At 38.2% G+C, this 18,205-nt stretch overlaps 1 protein-coding gene and 1 long non-coding RNA gene across 4 annotated transcripts in view; one reads left to right on the top strand and one right to left on the bottom strand.

The window, feature by feature from the left end:
- Positions 1 to 18,205, bottom strand: part of MYPN (myopalladin) — a 78,763-nt gene that overhangs the window by 18,876 nt on the left and 41,682 nt on the right. For all 3 annotated transcript variants that reach the window (XM_075423108.1, XM_009944425.2, XM_075423109.1), the window contains exons 5-12: positions 17,891 to 18,038; positions 16,293 to 16,364; positions 15,938 to 16,079; positions 14,962 to 14,985; positions 12,844 to 12,960; positions 11,754 to 12,123; positions 9,104 to 9,691; positions 6,628 to 6,775 (exon numbers count right to left, since the gene is read on the bottom strand). In XM_075423108.1, coding sequence (XP_075279223.1) covers positions 6,628 to 6,775; positions 9,104 to 9,691; positions 11,754 to 12,123; positions 12,844 to 12,960; positions 14,962 to 14,985; positions 15,938 to 16,079; positions 16,293 to 16,364; positions 17,891 to 18,038 — 1,609 coding nt within the window. The remainder of the gene's footprint in view (positions 1 to 6,627; positions 6,776 to 9,103; positions 9,692 to 11,753; positions 12,124 to 12,843; positions 12,961 to 14,961; positions 14,986 to 15,937; positions 16,080 to 16,292; positions 16,365 to 17,890; positions 18,039 to 18,205) is intronic.
- The window catches only part of LOC142361621 (uncharacterized), a 60,744-nt gene that overhangs the window by 34,546 nt on the left and 7,993 nt on the right, over positions 1 to 18,205 (top strand). The window lies entirely within an intron of this gene.

Raw genomic sequence — 18,205 nt, 5'->3', positions numbered from 1 at the left:
TCCTGGAATATGAAATTTTTACAGGCAGGAGTTCACACACTTGTTTAATATAGTAGCCAGATATTTAGAATTGTGCTGTCTCCCAGCTAGAAAACTGTGAAATTCAAGCTCCTATCTAGCATAGATAGAATATACGCATATTAGAATATACGTAATACATATATATACTATATATGTATAGTATGCATATTAGAATATACATAATACATATATATACTACGATTGTATATAATTAGCTGTATTTCCTGAGTAGACCACAACTTTTGAAACCTGGATATTTCACTCACATGCATGAGCAAAAGGGGAGTAGGCAGTGGTGGCTGCATTAATATTGTCAGAGTATGGCTAGAAGGGTAAAAGGCTTAAAGGCCAGAGCAAAGCCAGGACATGCGCTGGTGAATATGTGTCTTAAGCAGTTCTGTGCTTTTTTCCTCTAGTCATTAGTAACACCTTGTAAGTGAGCTGTGCAGCATTATTGCCTCAGAGATGTGTAGCATATTCAGTATATGATTTCACAATGTAGCTGAACCAGTTTAGTAGCCAGCCTGTGCTAGCAGCAGCGTTCCCTTGCTTCCCTCCCTGCTCATATTCATATGTTCCCACATGCCCCTCCTGCTATCCCTGCCGGTCATCCAATCCCACGGTGACCTGTTTTGCTGGAGGGGGCTAGAAGAAAGTTAACTCAGTGGGGGAAACAAAAATAGTCAGACAAGTTCTGGTGGAAATTTGGGGCGGATAGATAGAGAAGTGAGATGAAACTTGCCTTCTGGGGAGTTGCTAGCCTTTGCACTGCCTTGGCAATGTTGTTGTAGGGTGCTCCTGGATGGTTGTAATCTGACCAGTATGGCAAACACTATCTTCTCTCAGTGCCAGTCTTGTTGAAGGTACAGATTCACATCATTTTTGTTTCTGTGATCAACCTGTTTGGCCCCATCACCATCATTTTTTCATCACCTGACAGCAAGGCACCCTTCAGGGCAGGGCTATTAACTGCATTTTACATATGAGAAATTGAGGCCTAAAGAAGCTAAGTGACCTGTTAAGGTAACACAGGAAGTCTGTGATAGAGCAGGGAGTTGGATCATGGTCTCCTAGATGAGTCACATAGTCTAACTCCCGGGCCATTCTGCTACCTGTGAACCTTTGTGGCAAAAAGCAGAATTACAGACTGTAGTAATTCCTGTAAGTTTTTAAGCACCTTTGCGTGTGAATATGAGTTCTAAAATCCTGGATCTGTGAAGTTAAAACCAGTCTTGCTGTTGACTTTAGCAGGATTCAGATCTTAGTGAAAATATGTACTTACAATTAGTAGAAGCTTGTAGCATCAAAATATTCTGATGTTAGCATAGCAACCCATGGAAATTACCACAAATAGAAAGGCTAGAAGAACTTTATCTGAATGTTGATTCTCATATACTGTATAAAAACATAATTCTGTTTGCCGTTCATTGCCAACTCCAAACAAATTTCCCAATTTAATCTTAGTTTTGTAACTTTTACTAGATTGGCTTTTTGGCAGAGTTATTCTAAATCCAGTTAAGTTTATCTAAGAAACTGGCATATATTGCATCTCAGTGTCTGTTTCCAAGCTGTAACGCTCCTTGGCTTCAACGTCTAATCTAGGCTACTCTGAAATTTTCTGTTTGATTGGGATTCTCTCTCTTCCCCCCTCGCTCTCTCTTTCTGCAGTCGTGATATCTAGGAACCAAAAATCAACAGATCCAATGTGCATGCTTTTCTTCACTTATCATGCCCCATGAAGAGGTATCAACTGAAGCAACTTAGAATCTTGCAGTTGGGCCCTCTTACATGGCACAAGGCATGAATATCATGTTATCCAAATGTAAACACAAGCCCTTGAAGAGTCTAGCAAGTCATCCGTGGTACGCAGGTAGACAATATAGATAGACCAAAAGGAAAACAGAAGAGAAAGCAAATGAGGTTTGCATCTCCAGCTCCCACAGACTCATCAGCTGGAGTGGGTGGCTTAGGAGTGTGTGTGAAAGCATGAGGAGCTCAGGTTCCCTTTCCTAGGTTCTGCAAGCCAGGATCCTCACCAGGAAAACCTGTCTGTACTTTGTTGTTGATTAGATCTAGATCTTGAGAGGACAGCTACAAGTGGTTGTTCAGCTATTCATTCCTGCAATTGTTGGGAGTTTGTAACTATTAATGTCAAGATCTGGTAATTTGTCTTGGTCAGGTTCTTAAATCTCTTCTCATTTCTAGTACAGAGCAAACAAGCTTCTGTGAGGACACCCTGAGGTTTGATTCCCATGCTTAGTCCAAAATTGCCTATATTTGCTGACCTTTGGAAGATAATGTGAAGCTTGGTTTTGAGCAAGATTTTTGGAGTGGTTGAATAAAGCGTAATTCTTATGCTCTGGGGAACAGAGTTCTCAGTCATTCTTGCAACATTTCTGAGGCTGACTACTTAGTATGGGAACAGTGAGGAGACAATTCTGTTTGATCAGTGTTGAGGTGTTAGTGGTGATGTGGCCTGTGTGATGAGTTGGGTTCTGCGTATGCCTTTATGGGCCGTATTTTTTAATTATCTAAAAGCTTTTGGACAAATCCTACATCTCTTCTGCTCTGAAATTTCTTATAAAGTATTCCCTAGCAAAAGTAAAGAATATTCATGTGAGGGTTGCGCGTAATTTTCTGAACAGCTGTAGCTTTACTCTTTGTCCTAAAAATAAGGCAGTGACCATGTTGCTATCTGGGTCTCACATAAGACACAACCAATCAGCATTGCCACATGATATTCTTCATAGTAAATGACACAGATACGTGAGCACAGTTTCTGTATAAACCAGGCCCAGGTGCTTAACTCTCCTCTCCTTTACTATTGCACGGTTCATTCCTTTATTTTTATTACTGTACAGGATTTTGAGATTTAAATACCTCATTTTTCTATTTTACATTATTTGTATAGCAAAGTTTTGGGAGATAATGTCATTAATTTCTAAGTTTTGCCTGTAAAGCTGAATTTACTCTGTCTGTAATCCTATGGGTGAAGCCTGTAAATGTTTTTAAATACCAGGGTAAAAGAATCAGTTTGCATTACACTTTTTTTTTTTTTATTTGCCAAAATCCCCCCCCAAATTTTCCATCTGCCTTTTTCTCCTCACACATTTTTTTGTTTCTGTGTGACGTATTCTAACTGAACATTACCAAAATACTTTACTTGTAAGGAAAGTGAAAGGCCCAATGGATTAGACTGACAGATTTTGGGAAGTGGAGATAACACTGTCTGTGCTCTCCTTTCATCAAGTGGTGCAGTAGCCCAGACACTCGCTGAGGTTATGAGGCTTGGATGCTTTGTCTTGCAGGATTTCAACTTCAGTCTCCAAGAGAAAGCTCTGAGCTCCATGCTAAGAAAACGTTATGGGAGTGGAGATAAGTGAACGGGGAAGTTATTAGTCCTTCTTGTGTTGTTTTACTTTGCAGAAATACTGAAATATCCACCACAGCAAGGGCAAGAATCCAGGCATTTGTCCTAGTTCCTAAGCAGGAGAGTGATTCTCTTTTGCTCTGTCTCTCAGTTTCTTTTCTCCAACACGAGCTGGAAGAAAGGATTCTAGCAGCTTGCTCAAACAACCCTGACCATTAAGCTGAAATGCTCTCTGAAATGTCCTGCTAAAGGAGGGCCTGTTCCACACTGCCTGAAAGTCTGAAGTTTTATTCATTGAGCTGGAGAAGGTGAGAGAAAGGCTCAGGCCTCCTGTTAAAGGAGCTGTTCTGACAGGTGGAATTTCCAGATTTTTGTCCTGCTGATAAAGAATGTTTAATTATTTGTGCAACCTGGGACAGCACCAACAGTACATGTACCCCCTGGCAAAGAGTTAGGCTGTCCTTACAGGAGTTAGAGTTACAACTTCAAGTGGCCAAGGAAGAAACTGAGTTAAGTCTCCTATATCCTGGGATTTGTGCTAACCTCTTCCTGCAATTACCTAAAGCTAATCCTCATTTAGCATATCTTCTGTTTGAAAGAACTGAGCAAACCTGACTAAAGACATTTGGTATAACTGAACCTCTTTTTTTTTTTTTTTTCCCAACACTTCTAATTGTGATGAAATTTCACCTGGCAATATAGTGTACTATCATCTGCATAAATGAAAGGTATGCTGGTTTTTTTTCTGGTAAAAATGACAGCTTGTTAGGGCATGTACTTGATCTAAGTTGCAGCTAGAATCTTAGCAAAGTCATATTTGTATTTCTGTCAGCACTGCGTGATTATCATAGCTGTAGAAGACCAGAGACTAATCTGTTCTGTCTCATGCAACATCAGCAAAATTACCAACTATGTTCTGATTCTGGATTTCTTTATTGTTGGTGATGAATGATGCACTGGATGAAACAGAAGGAGTACATCTGGATTATTAGACATCATGTTGAGTGCATAATGCTGACACTTAGGAAAATCTTGACTTGTAAGCTAAACACTTTTCATATGGGAGTAAATGATAGATAATGAATAGAGCACCGGGATGTAAATCACTTGTGTTCATTACTGCACTTTATATGGTAATAAAAGACAATGCCAGTACTTTAACACACAGACTTGTCTTCTGCAGCTTTCATTCTGGATGATCCCTACGTGCTTCGCAGATATTGTAAATGAGACCAAATATTGCTATTAAAATACGAGGTTGCAGTACAATTCTCTAAATAAAAATATGCTATAGGACACATTTTATGAGAAGATTTTTTAAAATAGCATGTAGAAAATACAAGGAAGTGAACACTGCAAGATTCTTATTGGATGCTATACTCCATTCATTATGCAGTGATCTCATGCAGAGGAAAGTTCCATTCATATTTATGAGAAAGTGAATACGAAGCCCTTCTGTAGCATTATAATAATGAATTTAATGCAGATGTGCTATATGTAGGATGAAAATGTCTCCTTTTTAATTCTGTGTTAACTGCAAGAGGAAAAAACAGGACAAAATCTATGGGTGTGAATCCAGCACTCCAACATGTTATTCTCACAATGATGATTCTATAAATGGTGAAACAATAGGTGTTTTGGAAAATACTCTGCATTCTCTCATCTCTTTAAATAATCACTGCTTTCACTGAGGAGAAAACTCCGACTTGAATTTGCTGGAGTTGGTCTGAGCAGTGGTTTTCTGGGACGTGGAAGAATAAAGTCAGAAGTGATTAAAGGTGCGAACTAAGGGGAAAATGAAGAAACTCATATTGAGCAATCGTAAAATTGTTTTCTGGTTCATTACCAGTGGCGTTCTTATTACCACAACAATTAGAGAAGTGCCAGTTTTGAAGTTTTTCCCTGTTTGGGGGGTTTGGGAATCAAGATTTTGGTTTGGTCTCATGCAGAATAGCAAATAAATGTATAAATAACTTTTGCTGTCAGAGGTAAATTTGACACTAGTCGTGATCATTGTTTCTAAAGGGGTTATCATGCAGTTAACTCGAAAGACTGATTGGTATTTCACAGTAGCTCCTAAATAATTTGTCTTACTATCATAGCAAGTACAAATTGTAACACTTGTGATTCATCTGCAAAACATACCGCTTGCAAGTTGTTTTACTCAAAGTGCTTTCACAGCGTGATCTGCCAGAAAGAAAGGTCAACAGCAAAATTTAAAAAACAGGAATTACACTGCAGTTGTCCACAAAGGGTAGTTTGCTCCAGAGACTCTGTGGCTTTTTGCTTATCTTTGCATGGTCTGTGTCAGAAGGGCTAACAGACGCTATGAAAAGGTCCCTTGTTGACAACAGATCAGGGTAAACCGTTATTTGCTGCATTAAGCCTGAGCTGGTGGGACAGCTATGGAGGGCTCCGTGGCCAAGGTGAGACTCGCATAATCACCTACAGACAGAACAGCTATCTAGCAGTCCCTAGTGTGTCCTACTGTTACTCGAGGGTGGTTGAACCTGATTTACAGTGATTTCAACCTCAAAATACTGTTTTGTTTTTTTATTTCTTGGTTAATTTGATACTTGCCAGATCTGGTGAATTTATTGATTCCAGTTGAGAATGAACTGATATTTAGTTCCTAGAACTTTGTAAAAGGCTTCTTATTTTGCTAAACTCTAATAGAGCTAGGTCTGAAGTTTGGTGTATGTCAGTAACAGCTACCAAAATCTTTAAGCTCCTAACAAGTCCCTGTCAATTTATGTAAGTAGAGAGATTTGGAAAAATATGTTTTCATGCTAAAAATTGAATACTGCATGTTAGTTCAACCAAAGTAAAACCAGAAACCTTTTCTTAAACAGTTTGATTACTTTACTCCTTATGTTAAAAATATGCAGTGTATGAATGTATATGTGTGCAATGAGTTGAGCAACCTGTAAAATGAAAAAATGACATCCAATGTACAGAAGCTTCCATGAAAAGAATGAAGTTTTACATTTCTGCTGGCCTCTAATAGAGATGATCAGAAATTAAAAATGCTGCTCAGAGTAACCCTCTACAGCTGCATCCCCTCATGCTTCCCATTTAAAGCTCCAGTTTGCTGTTCCAAACCAGTACTTACCACAAAAGCTCACTCTGCAAAGTAACATAGCAGCTCAATCACACAGACACCTTTTGTTCTACAAATCCTAATACATCTCTTGTTTACGAGTGAAATTTATTTTAGTAACACTCGATTTTCTTACCTGCTGACTACTTTGTTGATTAACGTCCTCTCTGAAATACAGTTTTCTTTCCAGGTCCTTTACAAGTGCAGCTTTATTTTCCCGAATAGAATCATCTGTTGCTAACTGCAGAGGCTTGAGATTTTTCTTTGTTAATCCCTGGGTCGGGCTATTAAAAGAAAATTCTGATACTAATATGCAGCAACAAGTATTTTTTTTTTTTTTTGGTCACCTGTGTGATATGATGTTAAGTTTCAATTGGAACCTGATATTTATTTATGTAGAAGCCAAAGTACAATATGGGATTTGATTTTTTTGGTACTATTTTAATGATGCACCCCATTCCCATGCCAGTAGTAAATAAGGACACTCATCTTAAAGAGAATAAGCTTTATAATACTAGAATAAGCATGTAAGTTCCATTTATATTTATCCTGGAATAATGATGTTGCAATGAATGCTGAAGAAATGTGTATAGGTGTTACCACAGGTATACAATTTGTACATTTTACTGTATCAGGCAATAATTTAAAAGCTAATACAATTTCTCATTGATCTTTAGCTCACATCTTCAGTGATCATTTACTCTTTCCATGAACTTTTACATCTTTCATTTCTCTCACCCTTTTATGACACTGAACATCAACAGTTCTTTTTCTTTTTCTTTTATAGATGTAGTCTGTTTTACTTAAGTAAGGTTTGAAAATATTTGAACTCTTAAATGGACTGTGAGGGTGCACTGCTGAAGCACAGCAGCAACATACTGCTAGAGAGTGTGCAACGTTTGAGCAGTTTACCAGGAGCTGGCATCCTAATAACGAGTTCTAGGTAAAAGGTACGACTGATGATTCCTGTGCAACATATCTTCCTTTTCTTGTTCTGCAGACATGGTGATCCCTCACTGCTTTGGTAACCAGGATTATTATAATCGATAATGCCAAAAAAGGAAGCTGAAACCTCAATAGATATTCGCAGATTAGCACAGATATTGTTCAGGTTCCTTCCTGATTTTTTTATGCCCTCACTTTGACTCTCTCCCGTGTAGAGACCTAGATTTGAATCTCAGCATGATGTTATGTGGGTATTCAGCTCTGGTGTGGGACCCAGGAAAGGCGAAAGGAAGAAAACAATATTTAACTACTCTACCTGGTAGGCATATTGTAGGCATCTATTTAGTAAAGCTGGTACAACAGTTAGAAAAAGTAAAGCACTTTGCAAGGGTTAAGTGTCATTGATGCAAAAAAAAAAGTAGTCTGAGCACTTGTGCACCGGCTCTGAGGGGAGGAAGGGGAGTAGATGAATACTTGCAGTTCATTTTTGCTTGCTGTTGCAATGTTGTGAAAGCAGGCCGAAGGCTGGAGTTGGGTGTAGTTAAAAACTTCACTGTGGAACTTATAACTCTATTATGTATGCCTGCCCATGATGCCAGGGCCGTGAAGGCCTCCAGGCATGTGCCACAGGGCGATGGCGATTATGTGCCTGTGCTGGGCAGCTAGGAAGTCTGGGAACAGCAGTGCAGTAATGGTTTGAAGGCAGGATTTCTTGGCACACAGGGTGGTCAATGTTATGTATTGAGGGATACTTTTTTGTGTAAGAATTACAGATTGGTTGATGTAGTATCAGCAGGATGGTTAGGAGATTGTGACTTGCTGATGGCTATCACTACCTTGAAGCATACCATTGGTAAAAGGGGGAAATACTCCTTAATTTGTGCAGAATGTGGAGTTCTACAGATAAAAAGTTGTATCAATCTACTGGTTCTAGCCGTGCTAACACAGGGTCCACAAAAGGGATATTAATTTCAGCTCTACTAGTAAAGAAGGAACTCTTAAAGCCAGAACCTTTCCAGGTTTGTTGGTTCATCATCCTTGTTTGTTTGTATGGTGGTAGCCATTTTGTCACAGAAAACATGCTGGCTGTCAATCAAAGTATTTATATGCAAACCATTAACTTTCCTGAGATTTTCTGGGGGACTTTAAATGTAGTAAGTATTGCAACCAGAAAAATACCTTTACATAAGTTATTTCTTAGATTTACCTGGACTAAGAAATAACTTACAGTATGAGGTACCTTTTAAAACTTTACTTGTTGCTTACAATAGGTAAGAATGTTTTTATAGCTCATATAGGCAAATGGTCTTAGAGTGACTTATCCTGCAAGCTCATGAAATCTCTTTTCTCCTACTAGTAGAGTCTTAGGAATCTCTGAGCCCCCCCAAATTCTTGTATATATCTGTTTATAAACTCGAATTTCTCTATCTTGAATTTATCTTACCCTTGATCTATCTTATTACAGAAGCTACTATCCCTTCCTTTCTTAAACGAATGTAAAGGTTAGATGAAGTGACCAGAATATATGAACATTTTGCTTTTCTGTTTTCTGAATTACTTGCACTTCAGTAAACTCTCCACTGAACCCTTCAACAGAAATGTATCTCAGTTTCCTTTAGGAGCATTTCTTGTACGCTACTTCTGCATATATGTTTTATGCTACTTACGTGGCTGGTGTACTTCTGGGCAGTCCCATAGCATTGGTTGATGGCACAGTAGGAAGCGAAGGAAGAACAGCACTGAGGAAAGCTACTGGATTCTGAATCCGCCCAGTTGGGGAGATAGGAGCAGGAGTCACACTCTGCGGCTGAAACTGTTTTAGACCAGGTGTAGACAGTGTTAATGGAGGCACCACGGATTCTTTAGGGCTTGGTAGAGACTGTTCACTTTTACTTGTAAATATTCCTGAAGACCTTGATTGGGCAAGTGGAGGATTTCCTGTGAAATTTTCCTTGTTATTTGTTCTTTGAGTTCCTTGAGGGATGTTGCTGAATGTTGTGACTGAGGAGCTAGAGGAGAAGCTGGTAGGTGGTGTGGTTTGTGACGGTAGGAACTGCTTAGGTCGGGTATAGCTGAATGCCTGTGAAGCAGAGGCTTTGCTTTGTTTGTATGTAGTTGAGGTGGACTGTTGATGGAGCGAAGTAGCGGAATTCAATAAAGCTGTATTGAATGACAACTCTCTTGTAGATGTCTGATGCACCTGCTGTTGTTCAAGCAAGATCTGGTTGTGGAGCTGTTTTAACTGGGTCTGATCACTGCATATAAGACAAAGATGAGCAAAATTGGTCATGAGCCCAGAACATGCGGGCTGACTACATTTCCATATGTGAATTGTGAAAGAAAAACTCTATGTCCTGTGTTACAGGGGTAGGGGAAACTGCTACATGACGTATTCTCTAACATCATGAGAAGAGCTACTAAAATAAACTTTTCTTTCCTCTCCTCCTTTGCCAGAGGCACAGAAGATTTTTGTCTGACCGTTATTTGACTGCAGATGATTCTTACATTTTAACCTATGAAATATAAATATAAATCTTACTTGAAGATATTTAAGGGATAGCATTGTCAAGTTCTGCCTTACATCACCTTAGTACCTCTCGGCTTGTGTAACTAAGAGTAGGATTTGGTTTATTGCATTTTAAATGAGTGTTTGTAAGCCAGATTGCAGTTATTTAGCTCCTGTTAAAGTGGGTCCTTTGGGCTAGTAAAGCTTTGTAATAATCCTCCAAAAGAGGTATTACCAACACAGTTTAGGTGGTGTTGACATTCAGTGATAGGCAGGAGTGCATCATTCAGAGAGGACTTCCATTTCATGCAGTTGTTATTTCCTAGATGCTATCTACTGTTTTGTATATGTTTTCAGGGCTTTTTTTACTTTGCAATTAAGGAAAATTATTTTGCCTTGTTAAGTGGTTTGTTTAGTTATTCTGTATGTGGAAATACAGCATATGGAAACCAGGCTAACTTTTCCCCTTCCGAAACCAAAAAAGACATAGAGGATATGGAAAATGATCATGTAATAAAGTGTCAAGTATTAAATGACTGTTGTTAAAGAGCAAAAAAGCTAGAAGTAGAGACCAACCACAACTGGTACTGACAAACCAGTTAACAGGTCTTCTTTTTATTTAAAAGAATTACTGTTTCCATAATGTACTAAACAAAAATCACATTAAAGGTAGATAAAGATAGCAATTTCAAGCTTTCAAAAAGCAGAATGTTAGAGATTTAGAAGTTGTGCAATCCTGATTTGGTGTCCTTCATGTATACACCTGCATAATAATGCACTCCTTTGTTAAATTTTTTTGTGGGAGGAGGAGGTGTAAGAGAAATTCTGCTTTATGCAAGTATTGAGCAACTTAAATACTGCTTCTGCTTCCCCTTAAACACACTATAGCTCTGAAAGTAAATAGGGCTGTGAATATGGGCTTAACAAATTAAAATAACACTGCTTCAAGTTATTCCTCTGCTACATGGTATGCAAGTTCTGTCTTCTCACTTGTAATGTTTATGCTATGAAATTACATCCCTGCTTAAGAGCACCAATGAATTACTTTGTAAAGTCCTTCCTGAGCCTTTAGGTAAAGCTTCTCCCCATTTTAGAAATGAAATGAAGGACTCTGCTTGCTTTTTGTTAAACTACATTTAGGAGGTTTAAAAAATGCTGAAAAGATATTTCTTAATAAACTGCAGTGTCAATTCCATAAATTGTCCTCTAAGAAAACTACACTACTTCTTAAAATTTCCCCTTCAGCTCACAGTGTACTAATCATGCAGGTGCCTTTTAGTTCAAGTGGTGTCATGTTATCAAATATTTGCAAGTATTTTATCTGTTTTAGGAGGAGATTACGTTTGTGAGACAGAAAAGTCACGAGGCATGGCTAGTTGCTAGCCCATACTATGGGCAGGTTGCTAGCCCATACTATGTATAAGACTGAATATGTCTGTTTTTGGCAAAACTGCTCTCAGAATTGAGTGAGATGTATTTGAAGAACCTGCTTTTATTTTGCCTGCATAAAAGCAGCGTTGTTCACCTTTTGTTTGCAGCAGAAAGCATTGTGGAATTAAATAAAATTTCAAAGGGAAAACATTTTCCTTTTAAATTTGGAGAAGACTTTTCCCAAGAGAGATATACAGAAAAAAAATCTAGCTCTGTAGAATATGTTTTCTAAGAGTATGGTTAATTAGGCCAGCACATGTGATACTGGCTGTCTCTGTTCTGTGTTTGAGTTTTTTTGCTCTAGTTGCAATAGTGTCCTGGTCTATGAATACTAAATAATATCAATGATGCTCCCGAGACTTAGAATCCCTTTCACTTACAGCTTTGGTTTAGCCAGTACTGGGGGGGGTTCCTTGGATGGCGATGTTGGCTCTGGTATTTTCATTGGCTGTCCATTTATCCTCTCTTGGAAATAGTTCGGTCTGATTTGGTTTGTAGCGCCAGGTCCATCCTCTGATGATGATTCACTTCCTTTATCATCTTCAGGCAGCTTGAAGTGCACACGGAGACCTATCTTGGAACTTGATCTGGGTTCATTGTGGTTCACAAGAACACCTTCAAGTTTAGGTTTGGGGGTTTGATTTACTGCATGATGGGAAGGAGTATGTGGGGGATGTTGATGTTCAGCAGCAATTAAATTGATTGAGCTCATTGTGTGAAGGGTAGCAGCATTACTACTGTCTTCAGATGCTGAAATAGCAAATATCAAACTTTTGGTGATATGTAAATACCATAAGTTATAGTGAAATGAAATCACAAAAGTTAGAGTTGGAAAAACTCACTGTGATGTCCTTTCAGCTATTGGACTGGGTTTTTTAACCTCATTTGTTTAACAACAAATTCTCTTAACAAAAGAATATTGTAAAGGTAGGGGAAAAAGAGACATAGTTCTATTTTGGAAGATCCAGCAGTGGTCTTCAGCCGTGTCCCCTGAGAATTCCACTAGCATCTTTGAAATACAAACATTCTTTTCAGAGAATTCTCTGACTTCTTAGTTATGAAGAACACTGCCAGAACTTGAGCTGAATTGAAGTCAGCAGTGCGCTATGCTTTTATGTGCTGTACTTTGCTCACCAAACTCCTTAGTGCTTTGGCAGCATAAATTGTGTAGGCAGTATGCAAGAATCTGCTTTGAGGTTTCCTCCTTTGGGCTCTGCGCCAAAGGGTTGTTGAAACAGCAAACTGAACAGTCCATAGAGATTCCAAAAATGGCTACTGCCCAGATCTTGATGTCACCAAGAGTTATGTTTTTGGAAGGGCCGTGTGGGATTCATTCTCTAATGTTCCTTGTTCCTTCATATTTCTAATTGGGGAAGGGCACTTTGAAAAGACATAGCAATCTGTATGTTCAATAAGCAGCCTGGACTGCTTATATTTACTAGCAAGCAAAGGACTAAAACAAGCTCTTACCTTTGACAGTTAGATGAGCTATACTAGATACTGTGCCGTATTTATTGCTTGCAGTACAGGTGAAACTGCCAGAATCTTCTGAAAATACTTCAGCAATAACGAGAGTACAGATCTCCTCTGTAAAGCATCAGAGCAGTATTATTACTTGAAGAGAGCATGCAGCAGCACACAAACAAACAAAGTCTTGACTACCCTCAGGGACATTTCCTTAAGGTTTTCCACCTCGTTCAGTTTGATTTTAGTTTCATCAGTATTATCAACTTTGGCAGCCTTTGTGTGCAGCAGCTGTTACCAGCATTGTCTGCAACAACTGGTACTATCTGTGCTCCAGCATGCCCAACGAAAGTGCAGAACAGGTGTCAGCAGTGTTTGGAAAACATTAGAAAATGTTTTCCTAATCGCATGAAGTACAGACTTTCTCTCTGAAGCGCTTAAATTTTAATTTGGAGAGATGTAGTGTAGTCTATAGTTACAACTTACTAAAATACATATATTTTAGTCTCTTTGCAGATTGAAAGATTGGTTATAATTAGCTGGGAACAATTCAAGTAGAGGCACTCTGTAAGGTGAAGAAATACAAAAGACATACATATAGGCTGGCATTTTCCAAAAGTACCAGTGCAGATTTGCAAATAGAGGGGATTGTACTAATTGTGCTTATAGAAGGTTGCCTTTTCTCTTCTTAGTGAAGAAGACTAATGGGCACCAAAAATGTGCTAGTAAAATTGTACTAGCAAAAATTAAATTCCGTCTTGAAAAGTCAGTCTGGGGTTATGACATTCCTGTCTGACCAGTATCTGACATGTCTGGGCAGCAGTACGAGCTAATAAATACCTGTGGTGATAGGATTTTAAATCTTCCGTGTGGCTGGGTGGCTGGGATAGGGAGGGAGAGTACATCTGAAGTGTATTGAAATGTGGGCTGATAGCATTTCTTCAACTAGTCAGTGACTATTTTGCTACCATTTTGCAAGAAACTTTCCTAAAACCCTACAGGATTAATATTTATATGAGTATTAATGTACAAGACCATACCACACTCAAACTTGATTGTTTCATGTCTTCACTGAGGAAAATCTAGTAGCAACAAAGAGATTATTTGCTAACAACTACAGGAGAATAATAGTTTATTATAGTACTGGGATTATAGAACTAGTTTAAGGCATTATAGTATCTAGTTTGTAGTACTTGGATTTGCCAGCCAGTGCATGCATGGAAAGCCAGATTCCTTCTGAATGAGCAGCAGGTGATGAGGCAGTGACAACTGCACCCAACTCATTACCCTCTAAAAACAGCTTCACATTACTCAGCAGTGATGCCACTGGACAGTAAAGGAACAGCATCGTTGGGTTCTGGTAGAAAAAGTCTCTTTCAAGACACTTTCTGGGGTAAAAAACTTTTAATAAGGCATGGAGAAGAGTTACATAAGTTGATATTCCATAAGAGTTAATACTCCTTTGGTAATATTGTGTCTTAAGAGGACCAGCTTTATATTTTTAATAGTGAAAAGCGTAACGGGAAGAGTGATTGTCTCATGGAGAAGTAATCAAAATCTACAAGACTCCCTTGCTCAAGTCATGTAGAGTAGCCTATATTCTGTTCTGACCCTTGAAATTAGCAAGTTCAGCCACTTTTATAGGATTTGCTGATATCAGGGGTGGAACACCTGATGTGATACTCTCATATTACGCTGGTCGGGAGCAAAGGGAATGGCTGACATGGCTAAACATCTGATGCAATGTTCCCTAACTGGTAAACTAGATAAAAATAGCTCAGTCCTACATCATCTTGTGTACTTCTGAACCTCAGATATACAGGGGACCCTCATACATTAATTTTGTTAATCTTTAGCTTGCAAGGTGGTAACATTTAGGTCCTAAGTTAGAACTGGTCAAAGCAGAATGGAAACATTATTTTCTTTAAAAGTGATAGAATCAGTTCAAATTATATGTTTATGGAACGGTCTACAGTGAAATGCATCTCACTAGTAACTATAGAACATGGGGAAAAGAAGAAATTATGTTAATTAAATTATGGAGTTTAAATAATTAATATTTTGTGAGGTTAAATCACTACATTTGTATAATCAAAAAAGTATAAGCCTTTTGATGATCCTCACCTGGTTCAGCCATAGATCGTGGTTCTAAAGGGAAGAAGAGCAGAATTAGTAGATTGAATATACTTACTTTTGCCAATAATATTTTTTTTTTTCTTAAGCACTAAACATGAAGCTTGATCTTCTCAATATGATGGAATACTCCTTTTGATCCAATTTTCTGTTTAAGGGGTGGTGGAGACAGCCAGGCCTTGTATGGTATGTCAAATCCACTGAACAATATGAACACTTATGAACACTTTTGAGAACTTATGAATAGGAAATAAATTCTGCAAGAAATTTTTTTTTTTGCAATCTTAGTACTACCTTATTGTGTCTTGGAGACAATTTCTGAAACTATTACACACATGAAATCAAGTTATGATAAAGCATTGTTTCATTTAGGTTTGATTTATTGTGGTATTTAAGGAATTTCTGTTGAGTTTTAGCAATTTTAGCATTCCAGTGACTTCTAAGAAAACTGCAGATCTTTCAGCTACATTTGAAAATTAAAGTAAAAGTATACATTTACAACCTATCATGTATGATGTGCACACACATGTATGCGTAAACATGCTAAAGTGTGCATCATGTTACTTTTGTGGGTAAATAAGCAATCCATGGCCCATAAGCACTATTATAATAGTACTGAACTAAAAGGTGAGGGATTTACAGGCAATGCAACTCTACGTAAACGGTGCAAACCCAAAAACAAACAGCAGAAGTAAGGCTGAATTAGAAAAGGGCATTGAAGTGGCAAAGAGATCAAAGCAGACGGCAAAACAATTCCATAGTTTGGGGAATCTCAGAGAAATACTACCTGTGAGTATGCTGTTCAATTCATCCACAGTTTTGGCTTCTGGAATCCAGATTTATTGCCATAAATATGGCTTATATAGTTCTTACCATAGTAATAAGAAATTTGAAGTGTTGCTATATTAGCAGTTTTGTTGCTTGCCTATGTTTTATTAGACACAATATTTCCACACAAGAAACATACTTTTTTGTAATATCCTAAAATCTGGAGAATCTTCTATCAGTGTTCCTTCTCTATACCATTCAACCTTTGGGGAAGGAGCTCCTTTCACCCGACATTCAAAGACAACAAGCTGCCCCTCAGAAGCTGAAATATCCTGTAACATCTAATAGAGAAAATGAATAGACAGTCAGTAAATGTTTTATTGGTCTGGAAGTAATACTGATTTCAGTAAGATTTCATAAAGCCATTTAAATCCTTGAATGGCTTAAGAAATGCATAATTCCTTTTGTTATCTTTGGTAGCTAGAAAATTTTAATTATCTCTCCATACAATTAATTTGCCTCTTTAGTTTTCACTTATGTCATAGACAAATTACCTTTGTAAATACAGGAGCAGCAATTATAGGTCTTCCATCCAGTCCTTGCAAATAGTTAGTGGGGCTTTGAGCCTGTAGATTGCAAAACATCACATGATGATGTTTAGGTGTACAGAGGTTATTTTTCCATATACAGGAGAAACATGCTTTTGGAATAACACAAAAAAGATTTTGGTGGGTGAAGTCCAAAGAAAAATATTCAATGCAATGAATAAAAATTGCTCTATTGGAGACAACTGCTAGTGATCTTCCTGGATGGGTTACTGCCTGAGTAACAAAAATGCTGTTATAACCTTATTGCCTTATTGAGTTAATCACGGGAAAGAAAACTTCGCTTATAACATCTTTCGTTAATACTTCACTAAGGCAAATCTGTGTAGACTGCTCGGTAGTAGTCTCCTTTCAAAAGTTCTTACAAGATGTTTATGGGCATTAGTAATGAAAAGTCAAGTGTGTGACTGCTAATGTAATTCACTGTAATTCTTCTCCTTTGCCAAAACCAAACAATTTACAGAGGTGAAATATCATCCTATTGACCCTACTCAGTGAAATCAGAATGAAATTATTCTCCTCCTAGAAAACGTCCTTGTGTAACTTGATTAATCGAGTTTTTCATTTTAGTGAAATAGAAGCTGCTCCAGAACAGCAGAATTAGTGATTCAGTATCTCAGGGAACACAGCCAGATTTTATAGATAGTGTCTTATAAGCCAACAGGATTAAAAGTGTTAATTTTTGAGATAACTGTCACTCTTGACTTAGGCAACCTCTGTCAAAATGGCAAAATGTCGCAAAGGCTTAGTTCCGTTCTCTGTGTAGTCAAAAGTAAACGTGCATTACTTCACCTATTCAGTTTATTGGTTACCACCTAATTCTAGGCTGTAAACATTGAGAAGGCTGCATAAATAGTTTCTCATTAACTTTTCGGTTTTATTTTTAAGTAAATACGGCTCTTCTTTCTTATTAAGAAAGAATTCACAGTTATGAATGTTCTGATCGTTTGCACCAAAAAGGACTCAAAATGCATTAATTAGAAACTCTTTGATATGGAAATTAAAATGTTATGTGGTAAATAACATATCTACATATAAAGTAAACACAGTAGTGAAAGGATTTAGCTTAAAATAACTTTCACTGAAAGAAAATGATTTGGAGTGAGTTCTGTAGAGAGAGAAGAAAAAGTACTAGGCTGCCACTATTGAAAGGGACTGAGTCAGTCTGCAATGTGTACGTGCCAGTGAGTTGACTTACGCGTCCAAGTGCCCTTCGCGGCATGCAGTCTCTGGCCTGCTGGAGCGCACACAGATTCCCGCCGCTGGCTGAGCTAGCGGCAGCTGCTTCTTCTGCTCACTGCCGCAGAGATGCCTGTAGCTTGGGGATGAAAGGTTCCCTTCCCTTTGCCAGGTGCTAAAGGTTAACTAGTAGGCAGGACATCTCTTCTGTGTGTTCAACTACTGTATGACTCTGAGGTTCAAAGCTGAAGTTCAACAGCAAAGCAAAAACTAGAAAATTTGGGGGTTCTGAGTCACAAATTGTAGAAGAAACACCTTTTTAAGATCTTGCTTTTGGTCCTTGAAATTCATCATGTTGTCTCCCCTACCTGATTAGCTGGTGTTGACACAGGCTGGACAGGTACAGACACAGACTGAACCATGGCAGAGGGTGCCTTGGAGGTTTCCTGATGCTTCGTTGCAGTTCTAGCAGCAGGAGATGTTGCATTGAAGGAAGTGTCAGCTGGCTTTGGTTTGCTGTGAAATATTAACCAAAAACAAGTTCTCTAATTGGAAGCTAGAGCTATGTGTGTGTCCCTTAGTTATGTCTGTCGCAGTTACATGTCAACCCCAGCCTCACTTCTAGGATTGAATTCCAACTGATCTAAACTGATATGCAAGGTATCCTAGGTAAATGGTATTTA

Source organism: Opisthocomus hoazin, chromosome 6, assembly GCF_030867145.1.
Source record: "Opisthocomus hoazin isolate bOpiHoa1 chromosome 6, bOpiHoa1.hap1, whole genome shotgun sequence".
Taxonomy (NCBI): Eukaryota; Metazoa; Chordata; class Aves; order Opisthocomiformes; family Opisthocomidae; genus Opisthocomus; species Opisthocomus hoazin.
Note: the sequence above shows the minus strand (reverse complement) of the source record. Positions and strands in the feature narration are given on the sequence as shown.